Below are 16630 nucleotides of genomic sequence, written 5' to 3'. Positions count from 1 at the left end.
TGCTGTTTTATTGCTTTTAATGTGCTGCAACTGCCGTTATCCCTGTTGCCACCCACACCTTCATGTGTAAACCACAGCTGAATGCAACAGGTTTAGACTCGTTCTGTTAAAATAATTGAAAGTTATTCTGGGAAGCAGGATTTTGTGAAACAGATGAGATCCATCTGTTTAACTTCCTATAGGTAAATGTAATATGGGGTGGGGGGTGGGGTTGTTTTTATTTTATTAAGTTAGCCCATAATGAATTCAATATCTGGATTATTTTATGGATCGTAAGGGAAAAATGATGCTGGCCTAATGTGGTCGGAGGTGAATGAATGGTGGTTAAATAATTGTCAGGATAGATATATTTATTTTTGAAGTGTATTTTATAATAAGTTGCAGGGAATTTAAAAAATAAAATGCAAAATACACTACGTAGACAAAAGTCTTGGTCCACACCTCTTCCTTTTTCAGTCCCATTGCCACATGTGTGTAAAAGTACGTAAAAAGAAGCCAATGCTGTGCTAACTATATGCAACTACAGTGGGGCAAAAAAGTATTTAGTCAGCCACCGATTGTGCAAGTTCCCCCACTTAAAATGATGACAGAGGTCAGTAATTTGCACCAGAGGTACACTTCAACTGTGAGAGACAGAATGTGAAAAAAAATCCATGAATCCACATGATAGGATTTGTAAAGAATTTATTCGTAAATTAGGATGGAAAATAAGTATTTGGTCACCTCAAACGAGGAAAATCTCTGGCTCTCACAGACCTGTAACGTCTTCTGCAAGAAGCTTTTCTGTCCCCCACTCGTTACCTGTATGAATGGCACCTGTTTGAACTCATCATCTGTATAAAAGACACCTTTCCACAGCCTCAAACAGTCAGACTCCAAACTCCGCCATGGCCAAGACCAAAGAGCTTTCGAAGGACACCAGGAAAAGTATTGTAGACCTGCACCAGACTGGGAAGAGTGAATCTACAATAGGCAAGCAGCTTGGTGTGAAAAAATCAACTGTGGGAGCAATCATCAGAAAATGGAAGACATACAAGACCACTGATAATCTCCCTCGATCTGGGGCTCCACGCAAGATCTCATCCCGTGGGGTCAAAATGATCATGAGAACGGTGAGCAAAGATCCCAGAACCACACGGGGGGACCTGGTGAATGACCTGCAGAGAGCTGGGACCAAAGTAACAAAGGTCACCATCAGTAACACACTACAACGGCAGGGAATCAAATCCCGCAGTGCCAGACGTGTTCCGCTGCTGAAGCCAGTGCATGTCCAGGCCCGTCTGAAGTTTGCCAGAGAGCACATGGATGATACAGCAGAGGATTGGGAGAATGTCATGTGGTCAGATGAAACCAAAGTAGAACTTTTTGGTATAAACTCAACTCGTCGTGTTTGGAGGAAGAAGAATACTGAGTTGCATCCCAAGAACACCATACCTACTGTGAAGCATGGGGGTGGAAACATCATGCTATGGGGCTGTTTTTCTGCCAAGGGGACAGGACGACTGATCCGTGTTAAGGACAGAATGAATGGGGCCATGTATCGTGAGATTTTGAGCCAAAACCTCCTTCCATCAGTGAGAACTTTGAAGATGAAACGAGGCTGGGTCTTCCAACATGACAATGATCCAAAACACACCGCCCGGGCAACAAAGGAGTGGCTCCGTAAGAAGCATTTGAAAGTCCTGGAGTGGCCTAGCCAGTCTCCAGACCTCAACCCCATAGAAAATCTGTGGCGGGAGTTGAAAGTCCGTGTTGCTCGGCGACAGCCCCAAAACATCACTGCTCTCGAGAAGATCTGCATGGAGGAATGGGCCAAAATACCAGCTACTGTGTGTGCAAACCTGGTAAAGACCTATAGTAAACGTTTGACCCCTGTTATTGCCAACAAAGGTTATGTTACAAAGTATTGAGTTGTATTTTTGTTATTGACCAAATACTTATTTTCCACCCTGATTTACGGATAAATTCTTTACAAATCCTACCATGTGGATTCATGGATTTTTTTTTTCACATTCTGTCTCTCACAGTTGAAGTGTACCTCTGGTGCAAATTACTGACCTCTGTCATCATTTTAGGTGGGGGAACTTGCACAATCGGTGGCTGACTAAATACTTTTTTGCCCCACTGTATATGCAGAGCTTAAAGCTCCTCTGCCATTAACATCAGCACAGAAACTGGAGTGTGAGCTTCATGGCCGAGCAAATCCTTTAGGTGTAATGTGAATGTGGCCAAGTATTTTTGTCCTAGAAAACATGATGCTGATGAGATATAGCATAATAATAGTGATAATGATTATGATGATGATAATAATGAAAAGAAGAAGTATAATAATAATATGCAAAACGACAAACTTCTTGAATCTTGAAAAATAGATAAATAAAGCTGAAGTTTATTTTAATGCTCTCATGCAATGTTGTACTCATCTGCTGTCTTTCTGTATTTCAATAACTGTTGTTACTTATCTCTCCTACTTTTCTTTTTGGTGAACATCTTTCAGTAGGGTTGCATTTATCGTTCTGCGCTGCTCTGAGTTGTCCGTTTTCAGCATTTAGGCGCGCGACAACATCCTGTTTATCTGTGCCAAGATGATGAGGTGGTGAAATATCAAAAACCTCTTTATTCAGAATTTCTGTGTAAAAGTTGCGTTGAGGCTGCTGCATCTCCAAAAGCATGTACAGATTCTCAAATTCTTTTGGTTGCGTCTTTCTTAAGCTAAAAGACATAATCTTGTGCATGCCTGTCTGTTAATGTGACTGCATGCAGTTCAGACTTGCACTGTTGAATCTGATAGGTTTGTCATTCAGACATGAAGCGGACCAGTTCAGATGCTGTCAGATTAATGGGGGGAAAAGTGCACATATGAAAGCACCTTTATTGGGACCTGGAAGGAAACTCTGCATGTGTTGTCATCTCATGTCTTTGGTGCTTTTGTAACTTCCAGCTCAGGTTTTGGTTGCTCTATTTCCCCCGTGTCTGCGCTCATATGGGTCAAAGCATGTGTGAAGGCAGGCAGTGTGAGGCCGCAGGGCACATGTTACTCGTTTAGTTTGGTTTTCATCGACTCCCCTCTGTGTTCTGTTGTTTATACTCCCCCCACTACTTTTTTTTTTTTCTTCTTGGCTTTCTCTCTTATCTTTTTATCTGTCCTTTGTCTCTGAGGTCCTTCGCTGCACTCTAAAATAGTTCATGTTTGTTTAAACATCATCCTTTTTAATTCCAGGTTTGTTTCATGAATCAGGCTTGTCTTATGAGTCTCATTACTTTAATGCTGGAGAAAACATAGCGGTCGGATGCTGTGTGGAAATTCCCCTTTGATGGCAGAGCCCCAAATCGAACAATGCTGCAGTATCCCGAAGAAGTCTCGTATTTCTTACTCGATCTGCACGGTCAAGAGCATTAGGAACTGGAATAGTCTGACTGAAATTTCAGCTCAGAGTAATTATTGATTGGATTAAAAAAAAAAAATTAAACAACTTTTATAAGATTTACAAGCGTTTGTAATTTGAACATATTTCAGTCGGAGGCAGCTTTGACGGACATAGTTTTAGGTGAAACCACGCTAAAATAATCACAACTCAACCCACAAACAAAGCATTTCCTCCACACTACATTTATACATTATCAGCCGATTTCTCTTTGGTGGTTTTATGGAGCAAGCCAATAGCCATTTTTGAACCAAAGTACACTTGCTTTGTTATCAGGAATTGCATTTCGGCCGACCACAATTTTCCTGAACGATGTTCTCATCCCTTTTTTTTTTTTTTTTTTTTTTTTTTTTGTGTGTGTCCTGTTCAGTTTCCAAAACTATTTGACTGCTAAAAACATGTTCAGTCACTGTCCTGCCTCAGTTTCTCCTCCAAACCGCCGTTGCCGGGGGAAAGTGAAAATGTTGTCAGACAGAACTTCTATTTCCAAACCAGTCTGTCAAGAACCAGTGGGTGCTAATGCTGCGGACTGATTGACTTTAACCGTATTCCAAACAATTTTTGTGTGTTTGCGCCATAGCCATAAAGTTTCCAGGGTTGCACGATGCGCCGAGACAATGACGATTATTTCCCGTCTTGAATGACGTGCCTCTTTTGTGTTTTTCTTTCAGCGACAGACGGTGTCTCTCCAGCCTGTTACCAAGATAGAGGATGTTCTTTACCACTACAGACCCCTCCAAGTTGAAACCTATGGACCCCCGGTGCCTGAACTGGAGCAGCTGGGCAGACTCGGGTACAGTTATTTACTCAGTCTCATTTAGTCTCAAGAACTCTGAAAATGTGGATTTTCTTTAAGTTCTTGAGAAATTTCCTGGAAAGCATTAAGCAATATGGCCGTATGGTATGAATAAAGATAAAGTTATGTCATAGTCAAAATTGTTCAAATATACAAGATGACTTTATTACCAGTTTATACACAGAATACTGCTGGATTATTGTTTCTAAAATAAAAGTAATGAATTAAAAATGTTTTCAGGAATGATCCCATCAATTTATAGTTCCATGTCAGTTACAGGAAATTACAGGAAATCTTGGGAAGGAAAAAGTATTTGCAATTCATTTAAATTATTATGTTTGAAAAGGTTTTGTTGTAGGTGTAGCGAGTAGCTGCCAGATGAGAGGTCTGCTTGGAAAATCTTGACTCTCTTCTGATTAACTGGGAGAGTGAAAGCAAAGTGAGGGTGGGGAAGGGAGGAGGGAAAGGGAATAACAGCCATCACCCTGCCACAAGCCGCCACAGTGCATCTGCAGGAGCGTCCATTAACACACAGGAAGTGCTTTCCCCCGACGGCCCCTTTGGGCCAATCAATCCACGACGCCATTGGTCCACTCCTCACCGAATGTAAGCTATCTATCAGCCAACCCAGCGCCCAGCCGTCTGCACTGCAACTGGCTGGCACTATAGCCTGCCCACACGTTGAGGGCGGCCTGTGTTTATTGGGTGATAGAAGCAAAGTGGGGTTATAGCTTTTTAATTTCAGGGGCAAGCTCAGTGCTTCACTCTAGCAGTAACTTTAATTTGGCTGAGACGTGCATATTAAAGTATAATGTCAGCGTGTTTAGGATAAAGGATTTCTAGTTTTATTGTTCCTTTTTTGTTCAGGAAAAAGTTGCCATTGACTTTTGTTGCACAATCACCTGGAAAAGCACAAGCTGAAGGTGAAACGTTTCAGGAGAGTTTAAGCTGAATAACTGCTGCTTGTTTACATTATGTATTCAGTGAAGTGCTGAGGTTCTACTTCTTTTGGCCAGGCTAATCAATATGCAGATGAAACACATCTCACAATTTTTGCTGCATGCTGGAGCTCAGTGGAAGGAGGAAAAGCAGCCCCACCTCCCCTAGTGTCAGCAGTTCAGGGGTCCAGGAGGACCGATGCTGGAGAGGAAGGACTCTGCCACAGAGATAAATGAGGCTCTGTTCAGTTCAGTGAAGAACACAAGTCCCTTTGGTGCAGGCTGCAGGCAGCGACACAGACAGCCCCCTACAGACAAACCACAACTCCCAAGATGCAATGTGCTGTTAAGTAAAAGAAGGGAATAGTGCTGACATTTCTGCGCTGCTGGCAGTTTGTGATTCAGCTAAGTTGGAGATTTTGCGATGTACATAGACGATCAAGCCTGTATACACACACGCCCACAGGGTGCCCCGTAAATGTGCTGTAGGCTTTATGTCACACACACTCACCTTTTGTTATTGGAGTCCCGGCCTTTTGGCCACAGTGGAACTCTTGCGATGTGGTAAATATTCACAAGTGTGCGTGCACAAGAGAGAGAATGCAGACAGCGTTGAGAGAGTGGAAAGTGAGTCCCCTGTGTAGAGCGTTGGACTACAGCTCCAGTCCTATGACCTGTGAAGGGAATTTGCTTTAATGTGTGACGAGATGTGGATGTGCCTGAGTGTGGATGAGGTAGAAGGGCCTGTGAAGGGGGCAGGTACTTATTTTAAAACACGGCTGTTTGTCTTGGTCAAGGCTCACTGTGACAGCAGCTCCACTGGTAATTTGTCTTGGACACAGCCATCAAGTAAAACTGGAGGATCGAGCTCATACACACACTCCCCCCTCCCTGGTGGCCCCGGGGCCTCCAGGGCTCGTCTTTTGCACAGGATGTCCAGTCAACACAGGACTGAGTGGAGCCATGCCTTTTTTATGTCAACTTGCTCTTTTCTTCTGCACCACATACCCCCCACCCCCCTTCTGAGTGTCTGTCTTTTTCGTCTTGTCCCTTTGCCCCCCAAAAAAACCGCAGGAGCGCAGCACGCCTGCCAGGAAAAAGAAAAGCCACACCTCTTTCACCGTGTCTCCTTCTCTGTCAGCTGTACCTGAATAAATATGAGTTGAAGTGGACTCTTATATTAAAGACAGCTGCCTGGTTATAGGATGCATGTTCAGGGGCCTCCAAAAGTGCCCATTCAGCTTCCACCTCAGCATCTACCCTCTCCGCTCACATATACATATCGCGCTCTACAAACGCTCCTGTCCTGACGTGCATAGGTGTGTTTGATTTGCCACGGAGGATGTGACCCCCACTGTGTGAGGTTTTCTATAATGGCAGCATAGAGCTGCCCATCTCTTTGACTGGCACATACCCTGAGCTTTGCGTGAGCTGTCAGAGTTATGAGTAGACTGTGAATGTAACGCTACAGCCTGTACTCCAAATGTCCTGCCATGGCTCCTTGCTTTTATGTTGAACAGTAAAAGCCTTTAATAAACAAAATCAAAGTAAAAGTAAATACCGCTTTGGAGACACAAACAGTGACATATGATGTTTACATTGACATGGCTGCGATATGAATCCCAGCACACAGCACTGTGGGACTCGAGTAGTAGCTGTTAAACTCCTGCCGCCAGCTGACAGCCATAACCTTCAAACAAATGGATACATCACAATACACAGCACCTCAAAGACACGTTTACATTACACTTACAATAAGTTTTTGTGCATGAGCTCTTGGAGGCAAATGCTGGGGGTTCCAAAATAAAAAATATTATATTTTTGTTTTGCGTATGTAGATGAGCATCTGGATCTGAGTTTGTTCTCTACCAGAATACTTTTTAAGCGCTGACTGTGCAGGCGATGAAAGACTGACTGGGATCTTGGACAAGGACAAATCATATGGGGGGAAAAATAGGGGAAAGAGAAATTGGCTGCGGAGCGCTGAAAAAATGTGACTCAAACCTCAAGTGCTGACAATGAAAGCAATCCAGAACAGTTGTTTGTGTTGGCACAGGGTGCCCTGAAATTAGCCCATCTTTCTCTGACAGAGGTTGCTCAATGCGCTCCGCCAAATGCCAGTGTGTATAATATTTTGAAGTTTTGCCTCCTCCCCCACTCCGCATTGCTTTCTATAATTGGTGGAAAAAGTGAGGTTTTTCTCTGAGAGTGCTTGTCAGGCGTCCGTCTCTTGTCGGTGGGGAGAAGGGGAGCAGCTGAATGGACGGAGTGTTTAGTCTAGCGCTCCTCTCCTGGGGATGCACTTCTCTGCACAAGGAAGCAGTCCAAGGACCACTCTGTCTGAAGGGTTAAATAGGCTTAGGTAGTTTGCTGTGACCTTCATTCATTAACGAAGACAATCAGTCAGTTTTGTCTCCTGAACACTCAAGTTTGAAGTAGATCAATGTTCTCATGGACATACAGTTGCAGGAAGAAGTTCGAGCCTCTTTTGAAATTGCCAGGATTTCTAAATTAGCAGCTAATAAAATGTATCCCGATCCCCACCAAAGTCACAATTACAGACAATTTGATTAAACTAATAACACTCAAAGCCTTTTTCAGACATGCGATACGTAGCTTTGGTGGCTTCTCCGAGCATTTTGTCATTTAGACACTTTGAAGTTAATATGCATGACCGCTTCAGTAACACAGAGAGAGCCATGATACATGAGCAGTATTCACTACACACACTAGATGTACCCCAGCTTTTACAGGGTCACTGTTGTGCTAGCCACTGTAGATAATACAGTCCTGCACTAGTTCATCCAAATCTTATGCTTGTTGACTAATCAGACTTTATATGTGATCTATTAAGACTTCTAAAGTATCCATCAGGCACGCATGATTCTAAATTGACTCTGGCAGATAAATTGCTTAAAAGTCCATTTTAAAAAGCGCTATATGAATGTATGGATAATAGTAGCTTGTAAGTCACACTTGAGTTATACTTTTCATATGTTTACTGAAAACATTAAGTAATCACTTAGTGTGTGGGTTATAAAAAGTAAGTAAACCTTTTGAACATAATAGCATGTAACACCTCACTTAGGAGCCTCTGTCAGGAATTTCCTGTAGCACAAGCGTATTTTGCACCGTTCCTCCCTCTAAAACTGTTTCAGTTCATCAACATTTCTAGGAATTCTTCCTCAGACCACCCCCCCCTTCAGGTTTAACCACGTTTTCTTTTTTCTTGGCTTGTGTGCTTTGGTTCATCGTTGTCGTGTTGCGTTTACCAACCTGGCTGCTGCCCTGACGTTCTCCTCTAAAACTTTTGTGATTCAGTTTTGAATTCATTTTTCCCTCAGTGATTGCAAAAGGTTTAGACTCCAAGGTAACAAAGAGATAAAACTCGATGCTCCTTCCAACGTGCGGAAATAGTTTGGTGCATTTTTATTTTTTCAAAGCAGATTAATGTTTGTCACACCAGTACATTGTCCCATGAGTACTGTGGAGTATCTGGGTGGTCTGTGCTGCTCTAAAAAAAAAACCCCAAACAAAACAAAAACTTGCAGTTTTTTTTTGGGGGGGGGGGTTAAATAAAAACACAGTGAACATAGATTTTTGGCGGGTTTTAAAATGTCTAGCCGGGACTGTGAATTATTACTCCTCGTTTGAATAAAGAAATGAATAGTATAGCTGTTTGCTGAGAATGTGTTTGTACATAACTGTCTCTTAGCTGAAGCTCAGATCACATTTTATGAGTAATCAATGCAGAAATCCTGGTAATTACACAGGGTTCATGAGCCTTTTCTTGTAACTGCATAGATACACTTGGACACAGAGCAGTAATACATAAATCACTTGTGCACACACACAGAGACTAGCTATGTTTAACATGTACTTAAAGGATGCCTGCTCACTGTTCTGGTTGGAAGCCAGGGGTTAATGGCTCTCTGAGTGATGCTCTCCTTCTGCCTGTGTTCTTTAGCTTTCCACCCATCCCTTGGCGTCTGCGTGTTTATTTGAATAGTGTGTGCATCTGTTTGTTTGTTTGTGTGTTGACTTATACTGCATGTTAAGTGCTTTGGTGGGAGTGAGATATCCAGGATAGTCAATGGTGCCATCACAGCTCTCAGTTACCGGCAGCCAGCTTCTCTAGCCTCTCCCTGCTTGGTTGGCCTGACTCCAGGTCTGAACTCTCAATCTTTCCAGCTCTGGCCTCACTGGCCAAGAGCACAAGCAGTGACCCTGGATTTGGCTCTGGAAGTTAGCAGGGACCACTAAACATGGTCCATTAAGTGCTTTTGAATCCATTTCTGCCATCGCTAAATTAGAGAATATGAGGTTTACATTGCATACAAATCATTCTTTTCCTTTCCCTGCTTTCCTTTCTCACTCTGCGATGAAAGTGCAAGTCAGCCATGATATTTTTCTTTTTCTCTCAATATGCAGAGGCGAGGCGCTCCAGAGGAATCTGTAGAAACAGCCATGAATAGCTTTACCATGTAACCCAGATTCTCTGAGCCCTGCAAGGCATATATCCATCTGATGGGTCAGGAAGGGCCAGGGGGTGGGGTCAGAGGTCACTGACCGTGGGGGACTGAGGTGCAGCACCAGGATGTCAGGGTGCTGAGACTGACAGGAGGAGAATGATGGCACCTTGGAGAGACTCTCGTATGCTGGGCCACAAATAGTCATAGACCCTCACACTCTCTCCCACACAAACACAGCTTTGATGCTTTAAGTTATGAGCCGGAGAGTGAGGCACCAGTGAGTGTGACCTCAGATGAACTCTTTTGAGAGCAGTGGGCTTTGATCTACTTTTACTACTATTAGATAATGTCTCAAGGCCCATATTTTGCTCTCACTGCGCCAATTACAATATTCTCTGATGCTGCCAAACAATACCGTTTATGGGAAACGGTTTATTTTGCTCTTGCATAACAGTGGGACTGTTTCTCAAATACCTTGGAGTTGTCACCATAACATAAAGGTGGACCTGGTTTCCCAGAGATCTCCTATACGACACAGTCAATGCACGTGCCATTGTCTTGTTACTAGATCCAGCATTGCTAGTAACGATATAGTTCAATGAAGTGCTTCAACGACCGTTCAAGTGTTTCTACAGCTTAGATCTGATAGCTTGACTGCAGCCATGAGACACAGATTTAAAATTTGCATAACCAAAAGAGAGTATAAAAGTGTGGGAGCCTGAGGCCAGCTATTTGACTTGCAAACCTGTCTGTGTCAACAGAATGCCCCATCTTTATTTAGAGCACATATCCACCACCTTACTTAGGGTCCAAGTTCCTTGCACACACAGATGCGTACACTTCTTGTTACTAACTATATCAGAAACTGAGTGGAGTGTGGCCACCGTCTGATTCACCACCAGCCAACACCCAGACCATTATCCTGTCTGCCTCAGTAAACAGACCATTAACAGACAGAGCTGGAGGAGGCCACATCACTATTGTTTTCCCTCCCATAGATCTGTGCAAATATTGATTTTCTCTTGAAGTATGAGGCAAAATAAGCATGCACTGTAGTTGACTAGAAGCTTTTTAGTTGCGGGTGAGTCATTTCTGACCCAAAGAGCAGGCGGAAACGGAGGGAGCGTAACAGAACGACCGAAGGGGGAGGTCCGTTTGTCTAGTGTGTATTCTGGTCATTCGAAAGAGGCCTGCTTTTAGTGTTATTGTTTCCCCTCTGGAGGCAGACCAGCAGTCTCCTTGTGAGATCAAGCCAGGCCAGGCCCAGTCAGGCTACTCGCTGCCAGCAAAGGAGACAACAACAAGCAGGGAACTCCAAGGATAACAGCCTCTCTTGCTTTCAGATTTATTTGTATCACAGCCTAGCGGCGGCAGGGTCAACACCCAGTGGAGGGTGAGGTGATGTCTCCTGCCTATTTTAACACACTGGTCTCTGTAGTGGTTTGCATCCATGCACTGTCTAGAGTTGCACGCTTTGATTTTGAGTCTGATGGGGCTCATAACTATGCATACACACAGACTGACTGGAATTCTGCGCCTCTCCTCTGCTCTTCATCCCTGGGGCAAAGGGTCCAGTAATGTACAGGGGGATTAACTGGCTCATTTTTCCCTCTTAAGAGCTGGAGAAACAAAACAAACTCCTGTCATGTGGGGCTTAGCTGTGGGGACTTGCCACACACACCTCAGGGGAGGAGGTACTTCTCCACTGTGACGTATGAATTAAACCCTCCTCCTGTGGTACCTTTCCTTTTCCTTTTTTTCCTTCTGTCTCTCCCTCTTTATTATTTTCTTGTTTTTCTTCCTAATTGAAATCCTCTTTGCCTTTTTACCAGTGCCTTGGGGTCTTTTGTAACTGATAACTGCATACGAGACCGCACCCCCCATGGGAAAAGGCTTTTCTTCCTCTGTGTATCAGTGATCTATCCACTGAATGTTACATCCAACTGTCAAGGCTCCTTTTGCTCTGTGTATGGGTGTGTCTTGTGCTAGCAGCCATTCACTGGTCAGCATATGTGCTTCCATTGTGTACAGCCCCATTTGGTTAACGATGACACTGATGTCATGTCATTATCCTCCCCTCTCCCTCTTTCTTCTTCTAAGCTTTCCAGGGGGCAAAGTTATCAAGTGGCAGCTCGGGAGACAAAAGAAAGATGGTGTGTGTGTGTGTGTGTGTGTGTGTGTGTGTGTGTGTGTGTGTGTGTGTGTGTGTGTGTGTGTGTGTGTGTGTGTGTGTGTGTGTGAGATGCTTATACACTTCTCAAGGCTGCTGCAATTAATTGTGAAGGTGGCGGCCTAGCCAGTCAGCCAGCCTCTATTGCCCCCATCAGGTTGGATATAGGAGGTGCAGGGCCAAGATCTAAGAGCTCAAGATGAGTCGTGACAGGTGATGGCTTAGTCCAGGAAGTGTGGCTGAATTTGGGCAGAAGTTGCACTATCTGCTTTTATGGTGGCCACCTCAGCAATGCTGCCCTTCATAATGAAAACAAGCGCACCTCTTAATTATCACTGATAGCAACAAGCTGCCTTCTCGAGGACAGGCTGTCAGTCACTCCACACGAGAATGTATTTCTATAAGCGTTAATGTCAAGTGTCACCCAAAGCTTCTGTTAACACTCTAAACATGGTCTCTCCTTAAGAAGGTAAGTGTTAGCAATACTCTCCTCCCTCTCCTCCTCTCTTGTGGGATGCAGAGACTATCAGTGGTGATGATAAGACGCATGATAATGGATAAGAGGTTTGTATGCGTCTGAGGATATGACGTAACCGCACTGAGCCCCCCTCAGACACACTCACGGAGCACAACTTGAGATAATCTGGTAGACGGTGGATAGAATAATGGCCGAGGATCTCACTCACACACACTTGCATGTCCCAGAGGAAGCTGCATTCAATGGAAAAGAGTGTGACCTATGACCCACAGTGATGAAAGACTGCTGTTGACAGATATAGTATACCTGTGAGAGTTCTCTGTGTTTGGCTTGTCTGCGGGGGTTTTGTTTCGTAGACCACAGCCTGGACCAATTCACACATTCTCCTCTGGTTTAAAAACTCGGCTCCAACGGTTCGCTTTCGGTATCGATACAAACAGCTCTGCCGTTGGATAAACATGTATTCAAGCACATGTGAATCACGTAGACGCGTACACGGGGGGCATGAGCACGCATCGCACATCCACACAATGCGCTCAGTGTGCTGTGTGTCTCTCACAGGGGTACATTTTCTCTCAGGGCAGAGTGTAGGGAAGGAGGGGCAGATTGAGCAGCAGTGCTGTGAGTGAAACCGGAGCTGCCTGAGGAATGCAGGGGGTGTTTTGGGAGGACTGGAGAGTGGAGTTTAGTGGGTGAAGGTGGAGGTGGGGGGGTGGTGACTCGAGGGGTTGGATGGGTGATTAGGGGGTGACAGCTGAGTGCTGACCCCTCTATAATGACAAATCATCTGGCAGGTGTGTGGTTCTGTACAACACCCCCCCCCCCCCCCCCCCCTTACCCACCCAAACTCCCATCATTCCCAGGCCAGGAATCCTCAACTGCTGCTGCCGGAGCAAAGCGCTAAAGGAAGACTTCCGGACATTCACACCGTCGCCCTGCAGACTCATGACTTGTCTTTTAGAAGTACGCAGTAGCCTGTCCGCTGCCCTCTTTGTGTATTCAACACACAAAGTTTAAGCTCCATCTCTTTAATAAACATAGCTAATGAGGCTCCAGTCCTTGGAGCAAGACGGGGTAGTTTATTGATTTATCTGTAGATGTTATTTCTTTTCCCCCCCCTTCCAGTGTCGGTTCAGCTGAATACAGAGTTTATCTCCCGGGCAACCTGAAAGTCATTGTACCCTGTTTGAGCCGTGATTCACGTTGACGACAGGCTAAATCCAGAAAGCGTCTGATCTTTGGTGCTGTAAAAACAAGTGGTGACCCCGGATCAGCGATAGGTCTGTAAAATCAGACAGGTGTCAGTCTGAGCTCTGCTCTCAGGTCAGTAGTGTAGGAAGAAGTCAAGACTTGAGAATTTCATGTATGTAGGAGCCTGTTTCGCTCCTTAAACTTGCCGCATGGTAAACAAGAATGTATGAAAGCAGCCAAACCACACAGAGTGGTCTGCACTGAGCATTGTTTAAGGCTGATTCAGATTGCTCTTCTGTCATGTGCGTCCGCCTTGTGGTTTGTATGTTGATTAAGTGTCTGCTTGGCAAAATAGTCACTGTGGCATTGCAGGCCTCTTTTCTTTTCCATCAAGCTCAGGCTTCCACACATCTCCTCTTAATCTAATTCTAGCCAACACATGGAGTCTAGACAAGAGGCCCAGCGCAGCCTGCACCTCCTTGTAGTATCTGTAGTTTTTCCCCTTCAGGGTCCCAGCTTCGCAGCCATTTCCCTGAAGAACCCCAACACCCTTCGCTCGGGAGCGGCGTCCCTGATCCAAACGCAAAGAGGAGCCACACATTCTCAGCTGGAAATCGCGCGGAAACCCGCCGGAACATTTCACCACTTATCTTTTCACTTTGAATTAGAGATGGGGCTCTGCAGTGTTTTCCAGGCAGCAGGAGTGGAGAATACTTTTTCGGGGTCCCGTCAGGAAAGCCTCTGATGGTTATTAGCATTAGCAGGAGACATTGCCCAGGTATTCAGAGCTCCAGACCCAAGTGGAAAAAAACACTGTTAACTCGGAACTGTTTTGATCCAACCGCACATGGCTTCTTAAAGCAAAGGGTAGCAGCAGATGGTGAGAGTCAGAGGTTGAAAAATAATGCAAGCACTTATCAGCTGTTATGCTTTTGTGAATGCTAAAAGAAATCAAGTAATCTTGCTGTGTGAGAAATCTGCAAAAGCTCCACCTTTTTATGTAAATTATACTCTTAGACTTGTATATGAGGGAGTTTTCCATATGGGGAATATTACAGTATTGTTTACTTAAAGTCATGATACTTTTGTTGGAGAAAATAACACCCATCACTCCTTGGAGTCAAACCTCGACCCGACCCCCCTTTACATATTCCCTTGTGACAACTGCAGTCCTAACACTCACACTGTGTCATACTGTGTCATTCAGTCGTCTTCATCACCTGCACCCGTCCTTTCCCGCCTCCCCCTTAGCGACATAATGGGCGAGCCCAAAGTGACCCATATTTACCCAATAATACGAAGCTTTGAAAAGACCCATATCGAGTTGCAGCTAATGCTCCAGTGGGGCCCGGAGAGTGAAAGATGTTACCGGCCGAAACGGCTTGGGTTTCAGCGCCCTGCGAAACAAAAGGCAGTCCAGTCCTCGGAGAGAGAGGGGGGGAGCTGATGGGGTGAAGGAGCATTGGTGCACACAGTGTAGCAGTAGTGTTCAGAGGGGAGCAAAGCGTCTATTTCACAAGTAATTTTTTTTTTTCGTAAGTTGGTGTTTGGCTAAAAAAAAAAAAAAAAAAGCATTCTTGTTGTTGCACGTCTTCTGTTGCTGGTCTGTCCTGTCAAGTACAGTCATGTGAAGTTTATCTTTCAGCTTCACTTACATCTAGCCTTTATGGGAAGATGCGGATATTATCCGCCGAGTTAATGGAGCAGAACTGAACTAACCTCGGGTGTTAGGGGTGAGCGGAGGGCAGGCAGGGTTAGTTTAAGAGAAGAGGGTTTGTGATGATGATACCCAAAGGTGATTTCCCCCCATATCCTCCCCTCCTTCCTCTTCCCAACCCCCTCAACTACACTCTTCCTCCCTCTCCTTCATGTTCTCTTTCTGCGCTCTCTCCCTCTCTCCCTCCTTAGGGGCAGGCAGGTATAAAGTTACACAGAGCTCTCAGCTTTCTTGGAAGGAATGACCACATGAGTAGCTTGGGGATTAGATTAGCAGGAAGAGCAGACTTAGCCAGGCTGTAAATAGCCCACTTTTTTCACCATTAAAAAGGCCCAGTACAATATAATCAATAGATAGCACTCATCTGATGCAGGAAGCCATATGAGAAGACCTCCCTCAAGTGCTCTGAAGGACAGGCTACAGCAGCTTGGGCCTAATGAAGTTATTATTAATCACTGGGCCTCCTGTTTTGAACTTGTGTGCCGTTTCTCTAGTGGTCTTTGTGTGCACCGTCTGGTTGACATTTTGTGCTGTCCTCCTTGTTATTTTCACTCTGTTGTGAGGTGTTTGTGTTTTTAATGTCACAGACATGCTACCAAGCATGTTTCACCTTCATTTTCAATGTTTTTATTGGGTTCTTAGGAACAACAGAAAGCAAAATCCGATCTATGCAGCAAGTGTTATCGCCAACACCTTTTCCCCCCTCATCCATCTCTCATTCACATACACCTCGGCTCTGTCAGTCTCTCTGAGCCTCCCTGCAGGTGTTAGGTTTCTCTGTAAAGCAGCCTGAATGAGCATGGAAATCAGAGTGCTGTCTGTGCTCTTGATTCACTTTTCACTTTGAAGTTTCCCGAGCTCACAGGAACAGGGGCCACAAAGCCAGACTCGTGTGAGGGCTTTAGACGCCTCTGCCAGGACTATGGCAGGACGGGGGGGCGTGAGAGGTTTGGGCAGTATTGATGGGCAAGGCTACGTGTTGTCTGGATCGCTGGCGGCCTTTGCTTTTTTTTGCTTTGTAGTAACACGAAAGAGAAAACGGTACGGCTCGCTTTTTAAGCGCACAATACACACTTGAGAAATTACTCGACTGGGAAGGGACGGAGCACTTAAGTAGAGAGGCAGCTATCACTGTGACTGTTTTTTCTGCCCGTGCACAATTGTGAAAATAAACAGTGACGTTCGCGTTTGCTTAAGATCCCCGCAAAGGAGGTTTGGCAGGATACATCTGTAAGCACTTAGAAAAAATAAAAACGGCTATAATACTTTAATAGAGCCATGTCGGAGAGACTTTTAGGCACAAGGTGTTCCACTGTCGGTGTATGTCTACGTCCGTCTTCGCTGATCTCATCAAAGGGCCAAAGGGTACCAGAGAGAAGGAAGGGAAAAAACCTTCAAAAATAAACTTAAACTCAGGCTACATTCGCAGGAAGAGTCTTTAAA

At 44.8% G+C, this 16630-nt stretch overlaps 1 protein-coding gene across 3 annotated transcripts in view; it reads left to right on the top strand.

Annotated features, from left to right (window-relative positions):
• Window positions 1-16630, top strand: part of mnat1 (MNAT1 component of CDK activating kinase) — a 34693-nt gene that overhangs the window by 17693 nt on the left and 370 nt on the right. For all 3 annotated transcript variants that reach the window (XR_013903708.1, XM_080293799.1, XM_026151149.2), the window contains exon 8: window positions 4097-4218. Coding sequence is in view for 2 of the 3 variants with exons in the window: in XM_080293799.1 (XP_080149925.1) it covers window positions 4097-4218 (122 nt within the window). In the remaining variant the exon portion in view is untranslated. The remainder of the gene's footprint in view (window positions 1-4096; window positions 4219-16630) is intronic.

The sequence above is a fragment of the Astatotilapia calliptera genome, chromosome 19 (assembly GCF_964374335.1).
Source record: "Astatotilapia calliptera chromosome 19, fAstCal68.1, whole genome shotgun sequence".
Lineage (NCBI taxonomy): Eukaryota > Metazoa > Chordata > Actinopteri > Cichliformes > Cichlidae > Astatotilapia > Astatotilapia calliptera.
The sequence above is the reverse complement of the archived record's forward strand: the minus strand, read 5'-3'. Positions and strand labels throughout refer to the sequence as shown.